Below are 21,135 nucleotides of genomic sequence, written 5' to 3'. Positions count from 1 at the left end.
AGCTCACTGCAACCTCTGCCTCCCAGGTTCATGTGATTCTCCTGCCTCAGCCTCCCGAGTAGCTGGGATTACAGACACATGCCACCATGCCTGGCTAATTTTTGTATTTTTAGTAGATACGGGGTTTCGCCATGTTGGCCAGGCAGGTCGAACTCCTGACCTCAAGTAATCCACCTGCCTTGGCCTCCCAAAGTGCTGGCATTACAGGCGTGAGCCATCGCACCTGGCCGAGATCTAGCTTTGACAGCTAGTTGTCTCAAAGTACTGTTTATTAAATAATCCACCTTTTTCCCCACTTAAAACATCCCTCTTACCATATACTAAATTCCTGTAGCCCTGGGTCTGTTTCTGGACTCTCCTGTCTGTCTGACCCCCTCCAGGTCACACCTGAGGTAATGGTGGCATGAGAGTTCTCTGGGAACCTGGCAGGACGTGTGCCTTTTCCCCCTCAGCAGTCCACCCCCCACTCATTATCATTCAGAGTAGTCTTAGTGTTCTCACACATTCACTCTCCCAAATGCACTTTAGAACTGTCAAATTCCAAAGTACCAATCTCATTGGAATTATACTGAATTTATCAGCTGATGTGGGGAAAACCAGTATGTGGACAGGAACATGATGTATATCATTGGGTCGACTTACAGAATACTCTTAACAGGTCTTCAGTTGATTCTTAGGTTTTACAGGTAGGCAGTTTTATTGTCTACAAATATGACAATTATAATTCTTCCTTATTTTCCTCATTTGGCTTGTTGCAGAGGTTAGTAGTGCCGGGACATTGCTGAATAATAGCATGCCCTTGGCTAGTTTCTGACTTTAATGGGAATGCCTGTGGCATTTGACTCTTCAGAATGCCAGTAACTGTTGGTTTCTGAAACAGACCTTTATCTAGATTAGGGTGTTTCTTTCCAGACTTAATTTACTAAGAGTTTTAATAAGGGATGGATTTTAAATCTTACCAAATTATCTTTTCAGCATCTATAGAGCTATCATAAAATTTTCTTTATTAATTGAAGCTGAAATGAAGGCTCCTGCGCAGCCATACTGCCTCCTCATATACTCTACATACCCCTAGTCCCCTGTGCCAGTAACTGAACACCTCTGCAGGATAGACCAAAGGTGAAGCTTTAAGGCCTGCCTGCTAGGCGTGATGCTGAACGCCTTCTCAAGCTGCCCAAGCACATAGGGTCTTGGAGGCTTTCCTTTCCAGAGAAAGAAAGCAGGACCAATCCCCACCCCCTGCCATAATAAGAGCGAGCTCTTGGGGACAGCAGTGTACAGAGCATAGAAGCCAAAGGGGATTCAGGCAGGGTGGAGGACCCCATGCCCCTGCCACCACCCCACAAATCAGTACATAGGCCAAGTGCCTAGTTTGCCAGGGGTCTTGCTACCTGAAGTGACCTATGACCTCTGGCCATGACAATCTCTAGCGAGTCCTTCCTGCCACTCTGCAGCCTCTTAGCCAATGCATGCAGGCCAGGCGGCACTTACAGCAAAGCCATCACAGAAAGCAGCGAGGCCATCAGACTCCTAGGAGAAACAGTGATTCCTTCTACTGCTCCACCCCCATTGCTAACTCTGGGTCCCCATCCCTGTCCTCCCAGAGTCACTCTGATCCTGCTCATCACACCAGGACATGGAGTCTCTACGTAACCAAAGGATTCCCTTAGAGCTGGCTGTTGCCCACGGTGACCCTGATGCCAGGCTGTTACCCACTTAGCCTCCCTTACGTCTTCTGTCTGCTTCCACTTCTCCTATATCCCCTTTTGGAAAAAGGATGGGTGCCTGAGCCTGTGCTCAGTTGGGTGTCCACTCACAACCCGAAGCAGAGCCTGGCACTGCCCACTCTGACCAAGGGCCTTCTCTCCCTGATCTCACTGACATCTGCCCTATTTACCCATCACTGGGTTTGTGGGTTGCCCCCAAAACACAGCAGCAGCAATAAACAGAAAATGAGGGCAGAGCCCAGTGTGTCACAGTTCTGGGAGGCAGATTGGGATGGGATACCCATGTGGCCTGTCCAACGATCTTCATGTTAAGAGGCCATCTCTGTAAATGAATTTTCTCTTCAGGCCACAAGAAGCCCTAACCCAAGCGGAGGCGAAAGGTAGCAATCTCCATGGGCTCCAAATAGACGTCAGTGCTGTTGGATGGGGAGGCCAGAGGGTACAGCAATGTCAAGGAGGTTGGCTGAAGGAATACCACGTCCAGGCCATGGAAAAGGCTCCCCAGGGCTACCTGTGGAGAGGAGAGAAGGTGCAGGGTTGTGCTCAAGTGATCTGCCTTGTCTGGAACTTCCCCTGCTAGGCCGCGGGAGCTCTGAAAACATGTCCACAGCTTCCCCGCTTCTCTCCAGAAAGCCCTGGAGTGACACTTTCTTCTCCCAGCCTGTCACCGAATCTCAGCCCAGTCTTACCAAGCTCTGGCTGGGTGCCGAGACACTAAAGAATGCAGCTGTTCATCTACAATTTGTTAACTCTTTAAGAATCTCAGCCAGGTGCAGTGGCTCACACCTATAATCCCAGCACTTTGGGAGGCAGAGGCAGGTGGATCACCTGAGGTCAGGAGTTCGAGAGCAGCCTGGCCAACATGGTAAAACCCAGTCTCTACTAACAATACAAAAATTAGCTGGGCGTGGTGGCAGGTGCCTGTAATCCCAGCTACTCTGGAGGCTGAGGCAGAAGATCCCTTGAACTGGGAGGTGGGGGTTGCAGTGAGCTGAGATCATGCCACTACACTCCAGTTCCGGCTGGCCCCTCTCAGCAACACCACAGCTTCTTACACATGAGTGTGCATCCAGTATCATGGGCTTGCTGAGATTTGCTCAACCATAAAGCCTGCCTACAGATCTCCAGGTAAGAATCGTTCCACTGAGCTGTGAGCTCTGTGAGAACAGTGACCATGTCTTGGTTCACTTCTGAAACACTGGAGCCCAGCAGAGGACCTGGTGCCCGGGGACATTTATCAGTGCCGGCTGATATGAGCTTACAAAGTAACTAACAGGATGGGTTCTGGTTTTCTATTTCTGGTGTTTTCTACTTTGCCTGACAGAGGTCCCTGCTCAGGGAACAACAGTTCTCAAGTGATCTGCCTTGTCTGGAACTTCCCCTGCTAGGCCGCGGGAGCTCTGAAAACATGTCCACAGCTTCCCCGCTTCTCTCCAGAAAGCCCTGGAGTGACACTTTCTTCTCCCAGCCTGTCACCGAATCTCAGCCCAGTCTTACCAAGCTCACGCCTGCCGTTCCCAGGTGTTCTGCTTCCCCACCCTACTCACCTTGCCTTGGCTTGTGGTGCAATTGAAGCCCAAGTTCTTGGCTTCCAGGCCGCAGTCAAAACCCTTGCGGTGTAAGATGAGTGCCATCTCCACTGAGGGCAGGGTGTCCTCCTGGATGACAGACAGTGCCCAAGGAAGTGGGTGCAGGGCTTTCAGAGATTGGAGATGCAGCAGCACCTCTGCCCAAAGGCAGTGCTGGCACAGGGAGGCATGTGGGTAAGAAAAGACCAGAACCTGGTCCTGGAGGTTCAGAGCTGAGTACCTGCTAAGGGGTCTGGACTTTATCCTGGAGGCTAAGGAAGGAGCTGAGCAGGCAAGGACACCATCAGAACTCTGCTCTCAGCGTGTCACACTGAGGGACACTCACCTCAGCCTGCAGCGTACGTAGGTTGAGCAGGTGGAAGTCACAAGGCAGTGAGGAAGCCAGCGGATGAAATGAGCGCAGACCAGGGCCTGGGAGCTGCGTCCTGGCTACAGGCAGAGCGAGCGCCGGGGTGTTCAGGTACATGGAGGTCAGGTGGCTGAGGAGGGATGGGTAGCTGGTAGAGTGGCTATCTTGGACCTGCAAGATTGACCCGAGATATTAGTGAGGGACTGAAGCCAGGCTGAGGGGAGAGGATGAGGCAGGATAAAAGCACACCCAGGTCAGTTCCTTTGGAAAGAGCTTTCCTGGTGTGCCTGGACTCAAGGGTGTGCCTGGCTCCAGGCGAGGTTCCCCTAACCCTTCAAGTGTGGACATTTGCCATCTCACCCAACTCGGAGGGCTATTTCACTACGCCGTTTCTTTTCCACGTTTTAGTTTCTTGTTCACATAACACTATCATGAGCAACCCACTCCCATCAGCCATATCTCCCCTCACACACAGATCCACAGTGCAGGGAGGATGGCAGACAGGCAGACGCAGGCCTCACCGTGGAGCACGGGCCTCCAATCCAGAGTGCTCGGGGTAATTCTGTGGCTTCATGCATGACACCACATCCACAGTGCCAGCCGGGCTCTCAGGCCCAGCGCTGCCGGGGCTCTGCCAGCAGGGTTACTCCTTAGCAGCTCACCTGGACGTCAGACTCACAGGCCTGGGCTGAATATTCTGGACTTCTGTCCCTGGCGTCCCCCTCCTTCCAAGCGCCTAGCATCTCTCACTTCCCTCTGCATTCCCAGGTAATGCTAAACCCTCTTCCGTCTCACCTCGGCAGTGTCCTCATAGCCACCTGCAACTTCTCCAGCCTCTGGCCTAGTTCAAGCAGCCAGCATGTCCTGCCTAAACAGCCTCACACTGTCACCCTCCTCCAGTCTCCCTTCCCACAGGTCCAACCTGCTCCCTATTGTCAGCGTGACATGCTGAGAGCAGAGTTCTGATGGTGTCCCTCCTTGCTCAGCTCCTTCCTTAGCCTCCAGCATAAGGTCCCGACCTCTTAGCAGGCACTCAAGCTGCTCTGCCACCTGCCCTGATCTCCCCCCAGCACTCTAGCCCAGCACCAGCCAAGAGGGCATTCTGCAAGGATGGAAATATGTGACACCACATGGTCTAATACAGCAGCCACTTAGCCACTTGTGGCCACTGAGTACTTGAAGTGTGGCCAGTGGAATAAGAAAGCAAATTTTTTACTTGATTTAGTAGTATTTAAATAGCCACATAGGGCTACTGGCCACCGTACTGGACAGTGTAGTTCCAGTGTAACTAAGGAACTCACTGCTGTTCCCCAGCCTGCTGTCTTTCCTGCCTCCTACCCTGTGCCCTGGTTCACATCTTCAAATCACACCCCCATTCATCAAAGCCACACCTGGGTGACACCTCCTCGACCTCAATCTCCTTAGCCCACATTATTACCTTGCTCCTCGGGATCAGTGAGACAGAGCCCTTTTCTACCTTGCATTTTTATACACATGGCTTCTCTGCCACCCCTACTCACGAGTAAAATCCTGGGAGAGTCAGCACTGTCTGCACTTATGTCCCTCTGGGTCCTCACAGTAAACCAGGTGCTCAATATCTATCTGATGCACGAGTGACTGAGCGGCGGGCTCTGTCACCTGGGCTCCGGCGCAGCTATGCCTTGCTCATACTAGTTCCCCGCTCCCAGAGCCGACCCCTTACCTCTCGGTTACCGCTCCTGCTGCTGTGAAAGATCAAGCCCCTAAACATGGCTGCCAGTTTGGAGAAAAAGTCAGGCTGGTGGGGCAAAGAAAGCCATGAGATGAGCAGGGTTGGAGCACAGGCTTAGAGAATGCTGGGACAGGGCAGAGGAGGGCAGCACAGAGGAAGGTGGGAGATGAACATGAGGGGCACAGGCGACAGGGCGCTGCTGGGAAAGGAAGGTGCCAGGCTGCGTGAGATGGGACACAAAATGCCAGACTGCCTCCCCCAACCCCAGGAATTCAGCCCTACTCTCTCTCCCTTGTCCACCTCTAGCTACGTTCCTCGAGCCCTAGGCTGGACCCCCCCAGGCCACCCCCAGGGACTAGCTAGACCTGGCTCCCTGTGTGTCAGCCCCAGGTGTTACCTCGCTGCCCACGGTTCGCCGCTCTAGCAGGAGGCGGAAACGGTTGCAGGTTCTCTTGTTGTCCCTGAGCCCTTGGCCTAGGCCCCTGTTGTCATCCTGCATTAGCCGCCGGTCCAAGATCACCTCCAGCTGGCCTGGGGAAGCAAACAGTGAGTGCTGGCCTGCCCCCACCCCCAAGCAGACACTGACCTTTAGAAGGAGAATCCCAGCCACAGACCCTGAGGGAAAAGCCCAGCTGGAGAGACAGAAGCTGAATCACTCAGGAGAGGAGGTCACGGGTTCCCACAGCTGGGAGGGAACCTGATGAGGGGCTGGTCCTGTGCAGCCTTATTTTGCAGATGAGGAATCATGAGGCCCAGAAAGGGGCAGGCTGGCCCTGGCAGTTTATCCCCAAAGCTCTGGGATTCAGGAGTAGGGACCAGGCCTAGGGGCCCAGGCAGGAAACTGAACCAGGATAGGTTACATACAATGAAATAAACCAGAAACAAAAAACTTTGATCAACAGCCACTGATAGTGTTGCTGCATACCTCCATAATCTGGGGCAGGTTTGCTCAGGTTGGGCAGGTTTTGTTGTGACTAAAACACAGGCTCTCCTGCCCTTGTTCTACACTGGACAGCCAGACAGCCCCAGCAGGCCAGATTCAAACTCTGACTGCCTGTTAAAAGTAGGGCTATGGAAAGGACAGCCAGATGGCAAGTCAGGCAGAGGCTCATATTAAGTGTCATCTGGGGTTGCCCCAGGAAAAAGAGATGGCACGTGACCACCTTTGCTTTCTTTTCTAGAGTATGCTTGGAGCAGGGGCTCGGTGCATGGCTGATGTGTTGGGGACAGAGGCCCCCGTGTGTGCAGGTGTTGGAGGTGGGTGCAGCTGTTCTTATACAAGATCTCGAGGGAAACCACACCAGCTGCCCTACATTCCACCGGGACATATGGCCCTATTCTCCCTTTCACCTCTCCAGTCCTTACTGACTTGCATAGTTGCTCAGTCTTTTTACCCAGGACAATCACAGAAAGATGTCTGAAAATCCTAAAATGGATCCCTTGTATAGAAGACAGTCATTTTTTCATACACCACATCCCAGAGGGGTAGAGGAGAAAATCCAGTCAGGGATATTGGGCTGCTGTTAGGAGTCATGACATAGATGGACCAGGGGCTGCTACTGGCAGAGAAAGGCACACTCCTCCCAGCAGGGAGTCAGGCCCCTGCACTCACCAGCCATCAGACCACGCCTAGCCTTGACTGGGTGCTCTCGACTCAGCCCTTCGCAAGGGCTCTTCCCAGAGATAGATCTCAAGGGCCTCAGATGCTACCAAGTGCAAACTGTTCATTTTGCTCTGAGGATATGGGGGCCACACAGAGATTGCCAACATGACCAGCTGCCCGGGTCTGACTCCAGGCCAGTGCTCCCAATGCCCATTTTGATTCTTAAGAACATCAGTCTTGGCCGGGCACGGTGGCTCACACCTGTAATCCCAGCACTTTGGGAGACTGAGGCAGGCAGATCACAAGGTCAGGAGTTCAAGACCAGCCTGGCCAGCATGGTGAAACCCCATCTCTACTAAAAATACAAAAATTAGCTGGGCATGGTGGTGGGCGCCTGTAATCTCAGCTACTCAGCAGGCTGAGGCAGGAGAATCACTTCAAACCGGAAGGTGGAGGTTGCAGTGAGCGGAGATCGCACCACTGCACCCCAGCCTAGGCGAAAGAGTGAAACTCCATCTCAAAAAAAAAAAATGTCAGTCTCTCTTTTAATGATCACTAGTAGGAAAACAGTATCTATTTCTCTCATTTCCTTAATATTTCATAACACTGAGTGCACTTTACAAGCTGTCCCTACTCTCATCCCTGCCCAGAAGAGGGTTGTACACCTCAGCTGAGAATCACTGTTCAATATCCTGATGCTTCTTGCCTTTTTTTTTCAGACTGGGTCTTTCTCTGTCACCAGGCTACAGTGCAGTGGCACAATTTGGCTCACCGCAGCCTCCAACTCCCAGGCTCAAGCAATCCTCTCATCTCAAGTCTCCTGAGTAGCTGGGACTATAGGCACGTGCTACCACATCCAGCTAATTTAAAATTTTTTTTTGTAGAGCCTGGGTCTCACTTTGCTGCCCAGGCTGGTCTCAAACTCCTGGCCTTCTGCCTTGGCCTCCCAAAGCGCTGGGATTACAGGAGTGAACCACTGCGCCTAGCTTTGCTTTTTGACATTTTTTTTTCTTTTTTTGGCCCCAAGAGTCGTAACCCTGACAGTTCTTCAGGGGATCCAGTAGGACACTCCACCCAGTTGCCTATACTGCTGCCTCCATCAGGGGACAGGGGGACAGCAGGTGCCTGCCTCATGTGCCAAGAGCTCTGAATGGCTCGCCCCCTCTCCAAGCATGGAGGTGATGCAGACCAGAAAGAGGCAAGGGAGGCAAACAGAGAGGGGAGCCCTTGAGGGTGGGGATGGGCTTCTTTTTGTCTGATACCTTCTGCAGAGCTCTGGGCCCTACTCACCATCTTTGAGGCTAGAGACACCCAGGGCCTGGGCAGTGTGCAGTGTGAGGCGCTTATGTGCGTCCTGGATATAGGCCATGACTGGCATGGGATAGAAGTTGGCCTGGAGGGGGAGCTTCTTCAGATACCGTCGGGGCTGCACCTGTGGGGGCAAGGTCAGCAGATCAAGGGCACCAGGTGGGCCCCAAGCAGACCCCAGATGGAAGGAGTCCCTGATCACTCTCGCCTCTTCATTCCTCTTTCTCCATCAGGACAGATCATCCCCCAGGGCCTGTGATAGGGTCAAAAGCACAGTCCAAGTTCTACTCTGTGGGGTCTCCGAGACCCAGGCCCAGGAGTCACCTGAAAGCCATTGAGGTCTGTGAAGAAGATACCCTGGCTGTCGATGTCTGTATGGATGCGCAGGGCCAGCTCCTTGTTGACGTAGTCCCGGATGTCCACCAGGGATGATATGTCCAGAGACAGCCCCTCCACCCCTGGGCACAGGAACAAAGTGGTGGCATGGAGAGGTGTGAGGCTGAACCACAGCTAAGAGGCTGGGCTGGGGGATCAGAGCCGAGCTGGGGAGAGGCTCTGTCCACCCTCCCAAGAAATTCCCAGGGCATTTCTGGATGACTTTTTCTCTAAGAGAATGGAGCATCCCTGTCTCAAATGATATGGAACAGAGGTATGAACAGAGAAGCAGCAGAAGGAAGAACACGCCACAGCTGTAGAGCCCACACCTCCTTCCAGATAATTCCTCATGGGCGGGGCTCACCTGGCAGATTGTAAAGCCGGACCACCTGGTGAACATGCTCGTAGTATGCAACCACCTCTGAGAAGAAAGGGCCTTCAGTGACATGCAGCACAGGGGGCTCCTTGGGGACATAGGGCTGGGGAAAGAGCAGACTGCTATCGAAACTATGGCACAGAGGGCAAAGCAGGGAGGTGCCAGCCCAGGGCTGGGCAAGAGAGCACCTATTCCTAGATACCCCTGGGCTGAACAGGAAAGACAAGGCCCCTGGCAGGCAGCAATAAATCTGTGGGAAGGCCTGTGCCCCCTCCTGCCCTCCCTGCTGGTGAGACCTCCCAGGGCCTGCCAGGTTGTTCAAGGCATATTTAGCATACCTTGGCCTCGCCATCGGGCAGGAAGAGGTAGGCTCCACTCTTGTCTTTGGACGTACGGGTGCCATAGACTAGGAATTCCATGTCCACCTGCTGCTCCTGCTCCTCATCCACCCTTCGGATGCTCTGCCAAAAAACACAGCCCTGACCCCTGGCCCCACACCAGCATGTCAGGCCTGCCTCCTGGGAGGACGTGGACTAGCTTCCCCAAGGAGCCACGCCCAGCTTCCCCATGCTGTCAGGCTGGAGCTGAGATGTCCCAGGCCTGGGTCCACTGTGGGTCACGTGGCAGAATGCTCAAAGGGCCGGGAGGCCACTCTGCACAGTGCCACCACCACACACACCCTGCTCTGGCCCCTGGCCCTTCCCCACCACCCTGGCCTTTTACCTTGAGGAGCCCAGTAAGGCCTGAGAACCAGACCTGCATGTAGCGGTTGCTGAGGGCGAAGTCACTGCTGCCAGAGTCAATGACGCGGAGAGGGAACGCTTCGTGCCTGCTGACAGACAGCTGCCGGCCGTGCAGGTAGACACGCACAGAGGAGGGCAGCGTGCGGTGCCCATCCAGGCCCAGCTGTAGCTGCAGCACGCCCAGGCCCAGGGCTGGCAGGCGGACAGGCACAGACACCTGTGGGCACAGGAGGGGTGAGGAAGTGGGGGCATGGCATTCGCCACAGGGGTGCTGGGGCATTTGCTTACTAACAGAGGGCGTGAGCAAGTCCCTGTACCCACTGGGGCCTCTGCCCCACCTCCAAAGTGGAGGTGATATGATTTGCCCTTTCTTCCTCTTCAGACGTTATGATTCTCAAGTGATATTTGAAAAAGTATGAAGTGGTAACCACACATTAAGCTTTCGATATACATCGATTGACTGAATGATGGGGCATTATAACTGCTATTTTTACCATTACTATTACCATACCAACCTTCCCCTTCTTTTCAAGGACAGACTCAAATCCCAAGAGTACCTGTCTGCTGGACAACCCCCTTCCCAGCACACCTGTCCTCAGCCTGGGGAGTAAGCAGGGCCACAAGCAGGAGGGTGGGAAGCTGGCGTCAACAGGCGGGGAGGGGCCCACGATGGGCAGAGGGCCAGGCTCACCTGACGAGCCCGCACCTCACCTGGTAGACATCAGGGACCACCTCGGTGGCAGAGCTCCAGTGTGCGCTGATCTGCACGGCCAGGGGCTGACCCTCCTCCGAAAGGACGCGCACACGGGGCGAGTTGACCAGCAGGGACACCATGCTGAACCGCTCCTGTTCCAGCGGGTTGAATAGCACCACAAACCTGTGCATAGAAGGTGGGCTGACCCAGGAGGCCACTACTTCCGGTCAGGGCAAGCACCCTGCAGTGGTTCAGCACACACTGGGGCAGAGGGGCCTGAGAGCCAGGGAATGGCTCTGCCTCTCTGCACCTGGTGTAGTCCAGCTTACCTGGGCGAGGAATCCAGCTGGATCACCGTGCGCTCTGGCAGGGCGTCGTGACTTAAGCGAGTGTCATCCTGGAATTCAGTGGGCCAGAAGGGAAGAACCATCATGGGCTCAGCCTCCTCCCACCCCGCCTGCCCCGGGTGCGGACCAGCAGCTGCACTGGGCACAGAACTCATTCAGGTGGGGAAGGAAAAAGAGGAGTGGCACCCTCATCCAGTAGCTCTTGGGATGCCACCTGCACACACCGGAGGGTCCCCATGCAGACCCAGGAGGGGCTCACCACTTGGAGGAAGGGTGCCTCAGGGTCAAAGTGGTAGGTCTCCTTGTCCCCCAGCACCAGATAGTGAGCTGCATGAATGATGACCTGCTTCAGGTTGACAAGGGAGCGCAGAAGCCTGTGGGTGGTGCAGGAGAGGGAAGGAGAGATGATCATAGGGAAGCCGTCTGCTTTTTCAGCAGGACAAGCCCTAGGCCGACCTATCCCCTGACCACCCAACATCCCTTTGGGACAGTGAGCAGGGGACCTGACAAGGGAGAAGAGAAGGCTCCCACCTGACCCCATAGTCCACCACCACGGCCTCCTTGGCAGTGCCAGTGATGGCGTCGTGATGCTGGAAGAGCCCCAATGTGCGCCGAGCTTCCGTCAGGAGGGTGAAGTCAGACAGCGGGTACCGGCCAGCCAGGCCAGAGTGGCGGGAGTGAGCTGCAGCCAGGCTGTACAGAACCTCTGCCCCCCTGCCCAGAGAGAGAAGTTAGCTGCCAGCCTGCACCACTCCCCAGGGCCCACCCACGCTCTGCCAGTCCAGCCTCCTTCCTTCCCACCCCTTCTCTACCTGCCCTGGCCTCTGGGCCTAGCTATTCCCTTCTGAGCCGATCCAGCCCCTCCTTAAATCCCACAGGCTGACCCTCCCCCTCCAGCCTGGAAGCGGGGACAGGGTCTCACCGTAGGTGGGCTTCCAGGACTCGGTCTAAGCTCTTGTAGAAGGGCCGGGAAGTGTAATAGCCTGTCCAGTAATGATCCTCCCGGTCCGCATAGGAGAAGAAATCCCCGCTCAGCACAGGAAACCCTGGAGGCCGGGCCCCTGGCTCCACCCCTGTCCTCTTGTACAGGGCATCAAAATAGTCAGAAAGAGTGCCAAACTGGGCCTGTGGGAACCCCAAAAACCCACTCCCATCAGTTCTAGAGCCTCCTGGAAATTGTGGCCACAGTGCTGCAGTCAGGGGTGAGGCAGGGGCTCTGGCCTCAGAAGCAGGAACTGTATATCCTGCCATTCTGGACTTAACAGAAGTGGGGGAGCCTGGGAATTAATTCTGACACAAAAGAGGCACCTTGCCCAAGAGTTGGGAAGGAACCCCTGCTTTGGAGTTGGGAACCCAGGGCACGGTCTCACAGGAAGGGGTGGGCTGCAGCACTGCGAGGTCCCCTCCCCAGACAAGTTCCCCTCACACCTGTACATGGAGGTTAGGCCTGCTGTTGAAGAAGTCAAAGAGCCGCTGGTAGTTGAAGAACTGGGCATCCCACTCCTGGGGCTTGTCGTATCGGAAGTCATCTCCAAGAGGCACGAGGAGGACGTTGCTTCGGAACAGCCGGGACTTCTTCCGGTATTGGTCCAGGAGCAGGGCTGCCCTGGGGCAGGAAAAAAACATGGGCCCAACATGAAGTGTCATCAGTAAAAGAGCGCCACGCACAGCCATCCCACCAGCAAGCCCCTGGAAGATATCCCGTCCATCAAGGAGTGGTTCAGCGCAGATGGACACCTCCTGCACATGAATACCAGCCCCAGGGAAATCCAGTGTTCTCTGGGCAGTTCTGACAGCCGGAATGTTGTTTTTTATGCTTAGGCTGTTGAGATCTTTTGGGATCCTTGTTCTGACACTCCCGCCTCATTTTGCCCACAAGTTAGTGATGCAGCACCAGAGTTAAGAGTCTGGATCCCAGAGCCACATCACACCAGCTCCGCAAGTACTAGCTGAGGGACCGTGGGCAAGTAACCTCTCTGAGCCTCCGTGTCTGGCAAAATAAGGATAACATCAGTAGGTACCCATATAATGTTATGAGAATTAAAATGGATTGAATGGGCTGAGCGCAGTGGCTCACGCCTGTAATCCCAGCATTTTGGGTGACCAACGCAGGCGGATCACCCGAGGTCAGGAATTCAAGACCAGCCTGGCCAACATGGTGAAACCCCATATCTACTAAAAATACAAAAATCAGCCAGGTGTGGTGGCGCACACCTGCAATCCCAGCTACTTGGGAGGCTGAGGCAGGAGAACCACTTGAACCCAGGAGGTGGAGGTTGCAGTGAGCCGAAATCACACCACCACACTCCAGCCCGGGGGACAGAAACTCCGTCTCAAAAAATAAATAAAAATTAAATGAATGGAATGAATATTTGTTAAACACTTAGAACAGTGCCTGGTACATAATAGGAACTATACATAAACATTTATTTTCTTTTCATCCAAATTATTGGCAAAATCAGCAGAAAAACAGCCCTGTGGCATATCAGCAGAAGCCCTTTCCTGCTTTAATTGGCATGTTATAAATATCACAACCCAAAGAGTCAACTAATCTACTTAGCGGCGCTGGCCCAGCTTGTACTTTTCTACTTTGTTCTCGTGAGAGGATTCCTCAAATACTACTTTCCCCTAACTTACCAGTCTAGTAAGCCTTTCAAAGGAGAAAATGATTACCTTTCAGGGCCTGTTCTTACAAACCCAGGCCAGCCTCACTGATCACAACTGCCGCTTTAAGAAACATCATGCCTTCATAGCCCTAGACTCTTGCCTGGAATCAGCATTTAGACTTCTGGAAACAAAAGACCACTTTATTTCCCTTTTGGTCACGTGTTTCAACTCTTGGCCATCAGGGAGAAATCAGAGCATTGCAACATAAAAACCAGTCCAACTTGTTGTATTCTTAAGGTTCTGACTAAATTGCCGTTTGGATCAACTCTTCACCAACACTTTCGCCTGGGCCCTGATTTCAACAAGAGTGATATCTTTAGGGGTCCCTCAATTTTCTCAAAGGGGACAGGTCTGTTTTCTCAGAGGCTGGAGGCTATCTTGTGGGACTGAATATGGATCTGAACAGGATTCTCGTGGTTGACTTAAAGCCAAGTCAGAACACTGGCACTAAGTGAAGACACAAGAGCCTGAAGTTTGTAAGCTACAATGCCTAACAAGGGAATCATTCACCTCTAAGCTGTCACCTTGCCCTGGCAGTTTGTTAGAGCACCAAAAAGTACTCACATGAGAAAATAAAAGTATTCTGTGAAAGGTGGTTGCTAGAGCCATTCGTTTTTCAGGAGACTTAGTAAGGAGCTGCTGCTAGCCTCAACTCACCATCTGAGCCCACCCTCCATGTGGCATGGCCCAGACCAGAGCCAGGCCTCCTGATTCCTCTGTGAAGTGAAAGGGCTGGAAGCAGATACCTCTCTGCCACATTGGCCTCTGTAATGGCCCGGGGTGGCACCTTCCAAGGGCAGTTGATGCGCCCACCAGGCAGGCGTTTGAAATCAAATTGGCAGCAGATCTTGGGATCCGGGCCACAGGTATGGGGGACGTCATAGCTGTAGAAGGGCATCATGTGACAGAAGATGTCTGTGCTGGAGTCCGAGTCTGCAGAAGACACACCACGTGGTCAACGCCAGCAGGCAGCCTTTGGATGTCAGGAGGGCAAGGATCTGCTTGGGCAAAAGGCAGCCTTGATAGACCATGAGGCTGTAACTGGACCTAGGGCTGGAGAGAGTGTGTAGGCCAGGGGGAAAGACATGAGGCGCTCCTTCAGGGGATGGGCACACAGGGCACACTGAAGCCCTTGGGACAGCAGGCCCTGTAGAGGCCAGAGGTCAATGTGACCCTCCCCTAACCAGAGGGTGGGACCATTTCTGGCAGTTCACACCAGTGCCTGCAGGTCTGCTCTGAAGAACAGTGGGGGTCTTAGTTCTGATATCCCTGCTCTTCCCCAGTGAAGACTATGCTGCGTTGACCCCCTCTACCCTACCTGGCCTTACCCCATGTCTGCCTCCACATGAACTCTAGGCTGTGGGTGGCAGCAAAGTGCTTCTTGATGGCATAGTGCACTCTCTGAATCAGCATGCTGGTGAGGTTGGCACGGCGCAGCAGGTAAGGCATGGTGGAGCTGTGTCCAAAGGGGTCCACTGCCCAGCCAGAGCGGGGGGTTGCACCTGGGTAGGGCATGGAAGCCAGAGAGGCCCTGAACACACCTCAGGGCCTGGTCTCTCAGCCTCCCAGGTGCTGGGACCCCAGGTCTTGTCTTGGTAGTCAGTGGACAGATTACATCACACCAGGCCCACATGATGGCCTGTCTAGAAAGGAACCACCCCCTGCTGATCCCTGTGCCTTACAGCCCCCTGCCATAGCACTGTGGGCCCAGTCCAGGGGGCAGACCCCCATGCCTGGGCCTGGACTCACCAAGATTTCTCTCCAGCCACTGGTGTCCTTCAATGAGCTGGTCAATCAATGCAAAGTAGTGGGAGTTGGCCTCATCCGGCATCACCCAGCCTCCTGTCGCAATCTCCAGCTGCCCGTTTCCCACCAGCCTATAGTTAAGGACTCACACTCAAGATGGAGCAGGACGCTTTGCCCAGTCCTGGCAACAAGAAATTGTCAGGGCCTGTGTGCACTGGCCTCACTGAACCAGTTCTCCCAAGCCCAGGACCAAGAGAACATACACTTGCCCTCCTTTCCTTGCAGCCAACCTCCCTGCTGTTCTGGCCCCGCTTATCTCAGAACCTCTATCTGTTCTTGCCTTCCCTCCCTCCACCATCACTCATCTCTGCCACAGCTCCCTGGGCCTCTCCCTGCCACCTTGGCACCCACAGCTTAAGGTAAGAACCATCCACCCAGCCTAGGGCTCAGACGATGCCCTCCCACGCCTCTCCGCCTAGCACTGGCCTTCGGACTGCCGCTCTCTTTTGGGCATTGATGTTGTCCCACCACTTGGCGAAGAAGGAGACCTCTGCCCAGAGGAAGCGCCGCCGGGGGTCCTCCTGCAGCTTAGACACCATGCTATTGAGGATGTGTTGGGTCTGCTCTGTGTAGTACTTGTCAAAGGTCTTGATCCAGCCTAGGGAGCCAATGTAAGATCCCCTGAGGATGCCACCATCTTCTTCGACATCCCTCCCTTGCACTGGCCATCAGAAATCCCACTCCACACTCCAGCTCCCAGGAGTCTGCGGGGCCCTCACCTGGGTCATTGTGAGAGTGGGGCACCACAAACACCTGCAGGTCTTCAGCATCCCAGTCGTGCGGGTCATAGGAGATGTCGAAACCTTGCCTCCACACGCCACCATCCACATTGTCAAACGGCAACTCCTCCGACACAGTGAGCATCTGCCAGGTGAATTGCAGCTCAGTGCCCCAATTGTGGCCGCTGTACATCCCTGCCAGCTCTGACTCTTACCTGCAGCTCTGGCTTCTGGCCCCGGCCCCCCAAAGCAAACTGGCAGTCCTGGGGGGAGATGGAGAAGAAGCTGGGCCGGGGCTCCGGTGGCACCACCCAGGAGCCATTGACCGTGTAGTAGGGCAGCATGGCGGGCGGGCCCTCTGCATTGGCTGTCAGCTCCAGCACAGAGTCCTTGATATGGCTGATAATCTCATGGTTCTCCTCCAAAAGCTGCTCCAGCTGCTCAATGCGGTTCTGCAGCACAGAAATTTGGCTCTGCCAAAAAACCAAAAAGCAATCACACACAGCTCCTTATGCCACAGGGAGGGTCTCTGCTTGGGGTTCACCAGCTGAGGTCTAACTACAATTCTTCCCTCATCAGTTAAAGCCAGACCATGAGCCTACAGGGATAGATTATACCATTCAGACAAAGGGAGTTGTGCACCTCACCACTGAGGACTACACTCCACTTGGGTTGGGAGAACCTTCACTGTCTAGCCCAGGGCAAAGATTTCCTTTCACATACCTGTTCTCAACAATCAGTGTTGTCTGTGCTAAGAAGGATTTCAGTGGGGCTTAATGGCAAAGAATGCTGCAATCAATTAGCAATGTCTGCCAAGAATTCAAGAGGGGCTGGGCACAGTGGCTCACACCTATAATCCCAGCACTTTGGGAGGCCAAGGCAGGTGGATCACCTGAGGTCAGGAGTTCAAGACCAACCTGGCCAACATGGCGAAACCTCATCTCTACTAAAAATACAAAAAGTAGCCAGGCATGGTGGCAGGCTCCTGTAGTCCCAGCTACTCAGAGGCTGAGGCAGGAGAATCACTTGAACCAGGGAGGCGGAGGTTGCAGTGAGCCAAGACTGTGCCACTACACTCAAGGCTGGGCGACAGAGCGAGACTCTGCCTCAAAAAGAAAAGAAAAGAATTCAGGAGAACAGAGCGACAATACTCATTGCCATTGACATTTGTTTTCTTCCTTCCTTCTTTTCGCCATCACTGTTTTTAGCTGAGGTTTCTACAAAACCTGACTATTACTCCTGTCCTGTACTGACATTACCCTCCAGCGGGGTGGTGGGGGGTGTCGGCGGGGCGAGGGGGGCGGGCAATACCCTGAACCCAGGTGACTTGTATACAAAGAAATTAGCAACCAGGCACGACTCACCCGGGGGAAGTTCCCACCATTCTGGTGTCGAGTGGGATCATGCTGCACTCGGTCCAGCATGAGGTAGAGCGAGAAGACTGCCACACAGAAGATAGCAGCCCCACACACTGTCACCTGCTTTTTCAGCTTCATACTGGCCTCCACATACACCTGGCAGGAAGGACACCATCTGTACCTCCAGCATGCAAAATCTCCATGGCAGTCTTTCCACCAAATGCCCCAGTGAGTTCCTAAGGGCTGTTCCCAAGGAACACCCATTTGCCTGGCTCTAATAAAAAGCCAGCTTTGAAATGCCAAAACCCAACACCAGTTGGGGATCCTGACCCAGCCTTGATTTTATTGTCTTGCTGAGACTCAGAGCACAAGTAGCACATCTGGGGCTGGCCCCACCTGGTCCTGGTAGCAGCTCTGCCCCTAGGGTGAAGAGGACGTTCTCCTTTGGCTGGTGCTGTGAAAAATGGGCCCAGGATGAGAGACCCAGCTCCGACTGGAGTGTGCCACACAAGCTCCTGATTACAACAGCTTCCCTGCCTAGATAGGAGGTGCCTGTTCAGGCTCCTCGGCCATGTGCTTCTAGTTTCAGGTGAATAAGCTGGTTTCTATTTTGTTTGATTTAAAAGTTTAGCCAGAACCCAAAGAGACTAATAGGAAAGTCTTTCTCAGTGCCCTTTAGGGTCAAACTGGCACTCACCAGCAACAGCGCCTGGCACAAATCCTTTCTCAGAAACACAGAATGCATTTCTTTCTAATAAAGAAGAAAGATGCTTGTGTTTCTAGCATAAAGCAAGCCCTATGTGTTCTCCCTGTTTGTATACTGATTCCTGCAGTGGGAAACTTCCAGCCGCGGTTTGCAGAGCACTTAGGGGACCCCTAGGAAGCCTACAGTGATGCCGAAGGCCCCCTGGGAAGGGAGAGACCGGGTCCAGTGCTCGGTTGCGAGGCAACTTCAGGGGACCCGTGCCCCCAGCCGCCACCGCCCTCAGGCCCCGCTTGCCTGCTGAGGAGGAGGGAGGACGCTAACTGCCGAGCCGAGCGTGGGCGGGACGGCGCTCCGGTGTCCGCTCCGCGGGCCCTGGGGCCGAGGAGCTCTGTCGCCTCTGCGTTGTGCCCTACTTAGCGCGATCTGATTCTGCTCGGGAGCCTTCGGGCAATATTTTTAGCCGTTAGAGACTGGGTCCAGGCCAGTGTGGGTGGAGCTGGGGAGAGAGTTGGATCACAGAGGACAGGCACCTGCCGCCGCGTCTCTGGCCGCCCGCGCGCCGGCCCGGCTGCCTCCCCACCCGCCCCGACTCCGTCGGCCCCGGGGACCGCAGAGACAAGAGCCCGGTCCGGGCCTCAGGCCGCCTCCAGCCCCCTCCCGGCCCCTCTGACGCCGCAGCGCCGATCGCGCTCCCGCCGCCGGAGCCAGAGCCCGGCCTCGGTCGGGGCAGCCAGAGCCCTCCCCCGCGCGCACCCGGCCCGTTACCGGGCGCCGTCGGCCGAGCTGCCGGTCCTCACATGCCCGGGGGCGGCGGCCCGCGCTCAGGCAGCGGCGCAGGCAGCGACGCAGGCGAAGGCGGGTGCCCGCCCATCCGTAGCCCTCTGCTCCGCGCGCCTCAGCCGCGCTGCCGCTGGACCCAGGGCCGCCGGCGCGCTCCGCTGCGCCCGCCCCGCGCGGGTCCGCCAGCCTCTGAGGCTGCTAGGCAGAGCAGCGTGCGGGGCGGGGATAACCGCGCCGCCCGCCCCGGCCTGCGTGCGCCGGGCTGAGCTGACAGGAGCTCGGGCTTCCCGGGCCCGCTCCGCTGGGCCGCAGTGCGCAGCCGCAGCAGCCCGGGCCGGGCCTGGCGAGCTGCGAAACCTCAGAAGGGACGCGCGACTGAATTTTTTCGGAATCCTACCTGAGTAAGCACATTGTCGGGCAGTGGTCGAAACGCCAGCCTCCGTCTCGGCAGCCGCCTAGCGGGGTGCGTTCTCCGCGGCCTCACCCCGCTCCGGCCCAGGTAGCCTTAGGTTTCTGTCGTTGCGCCTCTCGGGCAAAGGGGTGCTGCCTCCTGTTGGTACAGCGCGTTCATCGAGTCCCTTTCCTTTCCCTGCCTGCTCTATGTTTCCTGCCAGCGCATGAAAACGACACAGACTTTTCTTAGTTGTTTCCCTTTTACTGAGCATCTAGGTTGTTGACAGTTTTTCAGTGTAATCCATACTGCCCTGAACATCTCCATGAATTCCACATTTTTTTTCTTTTTAAGTTATATATAACTTATGATCTGAATGTGATCCCCCAAATTCATGTTGAAATCTAACCCCTCAAGGTGATGATGGTATTAGGAGGTGGGCCTTTGGGGGTGAACAGAGTTTGAAGGGAGAGCTCTCATGAATGGGATTAGTGCCAGTATGAAATGACCCAAGAGTCGGCTCCTTCCACCACATGAGAACACAGCTAGAAGGCACACTGTGCACCACAGGCAGGCCCTCACCCGACACTAAATCCGCTTGTGCCTTATCATGGACTTCCCAGCCTCCAGAACTGTGAGAAAATAAATTTCTGTTGTTAATAAACTACCTACTTTATGGTGTTTTGTCCTAACAGCCCAAACAGATTAAGATGTTATTTTATGATGAATTTGCAACAATGAAGTTACCCGGGCAAAGATAAGGACAGAAATGACTGATGACACTATTGCCCCCCAAAAGACTGTACCAGTTTACACCATCAATAACAAACTGTTGGATATTGCTTAAACAATGTTTTAGTTGATTAATCAGATATACAATGCCATCTCATTTTTAAAAATTTTCCTTTAAGTTCTGGGATACATGTGCAGAACATGCAGGTTTGTTACACAGGTATACATGTGCCATGGTGGTTTGCTGCACCCATCAACCCATCATCTAGGTTTTAAGCCCCACATACATTAGGTGCTCTCCCTCACCTTGCCCCCAACCCCCGACAGGCTCCGGTGTCTGATGTTCCCCTCTCTGCGTCCATGTGTTCTCATTGTTAACTTCCACTTATGAGTGAGAACATGTGGTGTTTGGTTTTCTGTTCCTGTGTTAGTTTGCTGAGAATGATGAATGCCATCTCTTATTTAACGACCATTTATTTTTTTTTTGAGACAAGATACTGTTTGCCAGGCTGGAGTGCAGTGGCACCATCTCAGCTCACTGCAGCCTTGACCTCCAGGACTCAAGCTATCCTCCCACTTCAACCTCCTGAGTAGCTGAGAGTTACAGGCATGTGCCACTACACCCAGCTAATTTTTTGATTTTTAAATTTTTTTATTTTTATTTTTTGAGACGGAGTTTCATTCTTGTTGCCCAGGCTGGAGTGCAATGGTGCGATCTTGGCTCACTGCAGCCTCCGCCTCACAGGTTCAAGCGATTCTCCTGCCTCAGCCTCCCAAATAGCTGGGACTATAGGCACACACCATCATACCTGGCTAATTTTGTGTTTTTAGTAGAGACAGGGTTTCACCATGTTCTCCAGGCTGGTCTCGAACTCCAGACCTCAGGTGATCCACCTGCCTCGGCCTCCCAAAGTGCTGGGATTACAGGTGTGAGTCACTGTGCCCGGCCCTACTTTTTTTATTTTTTGTAGAGTGGGGGTCTCACTGTGTTGCCCAGGCTGGTCTCCAGCTCCTGGACTCAAGTGATCCTCCCACTTTGGCCTTCCAAAGTTCCAGGATTACAGGTATGAGGCACAGTGCCCAGCTTTTTTTTTTTTTTTTTTTTTTTTTGTCAGGCTCTTGTCTGTCACTCAGGCTGGAGTGCAGTGGTGTGA

At 54.2% G+C, this 21,135-nt stretch overlaps 1 protein-coding gene across 22 annotated transcripts; it reads right to left on the bottom strand.

Moving 5' to 3' along the window:
* Positions 1-666: 666 nt before the first annotated feature.
* Positions 667-19,448, bottom strand: MAN2A2 (mannosidase alpha class 2A member 2). Of its 22 annotated transcripts, none has more exons than XM_015143034.3 (25): positions 19,256-19,448; positions 18,373-18,574; positions 17,379-17,528; positions 16,230-16,487; positions 16,015-16,159; positions 15,722-15,893; positions 15,239-15,366; positions 14,818-14,991; positions 14,236-14,422; positions 12,251-12,428; positions 11,745-11,947; positions 11,354-11,536; positions 11,082-11,196; positions 10,805-10,872; positions 10,493-10,658; positions 9,762-9,998; positions 9,377-9,499; positions 9,027-9,141; positions 8,612-8,745; positions 8,270-8,411; positions 5,774-5,907; positions 5,368-5,442; positions 3,642-3,836; positions 3,275-3,385; positions 667-2,238 (listed from the first exon to the last, which is right to left on the bottom strand). In XM_015143034.3, exons 3-25 carry the CDS (start codon positions 17,508-17,510, stop codon positions 2,086-2,088), a joined length of 3,528 nt encoding a protein of 1,175 aa, XP_014998520.3. In that variant the 5' UTR covers positions 17,511-17,528; positions 18,373-18,574; positions 19,256-19,448; the 3' UTR covers positions 667-2,085. The 22 variants fall into 22 exon arrangements, 20 of the variants coding, with proteins under 20 accessions (XP_014998520.3, XP_077796477.1, XP_014998518.3 ...); XM_077940351.1 differs by lacking the exon at positions 19,256-19,448 and adding an exon at positions 18,844-19,058 and having other exon boundaries at positions 14,818-15,020; positions 15,190-15,366; XM_015143032.3 differs by lacking the exon at positions 19,256-19,448 and adding an exon at positions 18,844-19,058.
* Positions 19,449-21,135: the final 1,687 nt, after the last annotated feature.

The sequence above is a fragment of the Macaca mulatta genome, chromosome 7 (assembly GCF_049350105.2).
Source record: "Macaca mulatta isolate MMU2019108-1 chromosome 7, T2T-MMU8v2.0, whole genome shotgun sequence".
Lineage (NCBI taxonomy): Eukaryota > Metazoa > Chordata > Mammalia > Primates > Cercopithecidae > Macaca > Macaca mulatta.
Note: the sequence above shows the minus strand (reverse complement) of the source record. Positions and strands in the feature narration are given on the sequence as shown.

What these genes read in the sequence shown, in the direction of transcription:
- MAN2A2 (XM_077940351.1), bottom strand. Translation starts at nt 17,510, where the DNA reads ATGAAGCTGAAAAAGCAGGTGACAGTGTGTGGGGCTGCTATCTTCTGT. An exon ending in AAGAGAGCGGCAGTCCGAAG is followed by an intron (nt 15,367 to 15,721) that starts GCCAGTGCTAGG and finishes CCTTAACTATAG; the next exon opens with GCTGGTGGGAAACGGGCAGC. An exon ending in TGCCCGATGGCGAGGCCAAG is followed by an intron (nt 9,142 to 9,376) that starts GTATGCTAAATA and finishes CTCTTTCCCCAG; the next exon opens with CCCTATGTCCCCAAGGAGCC.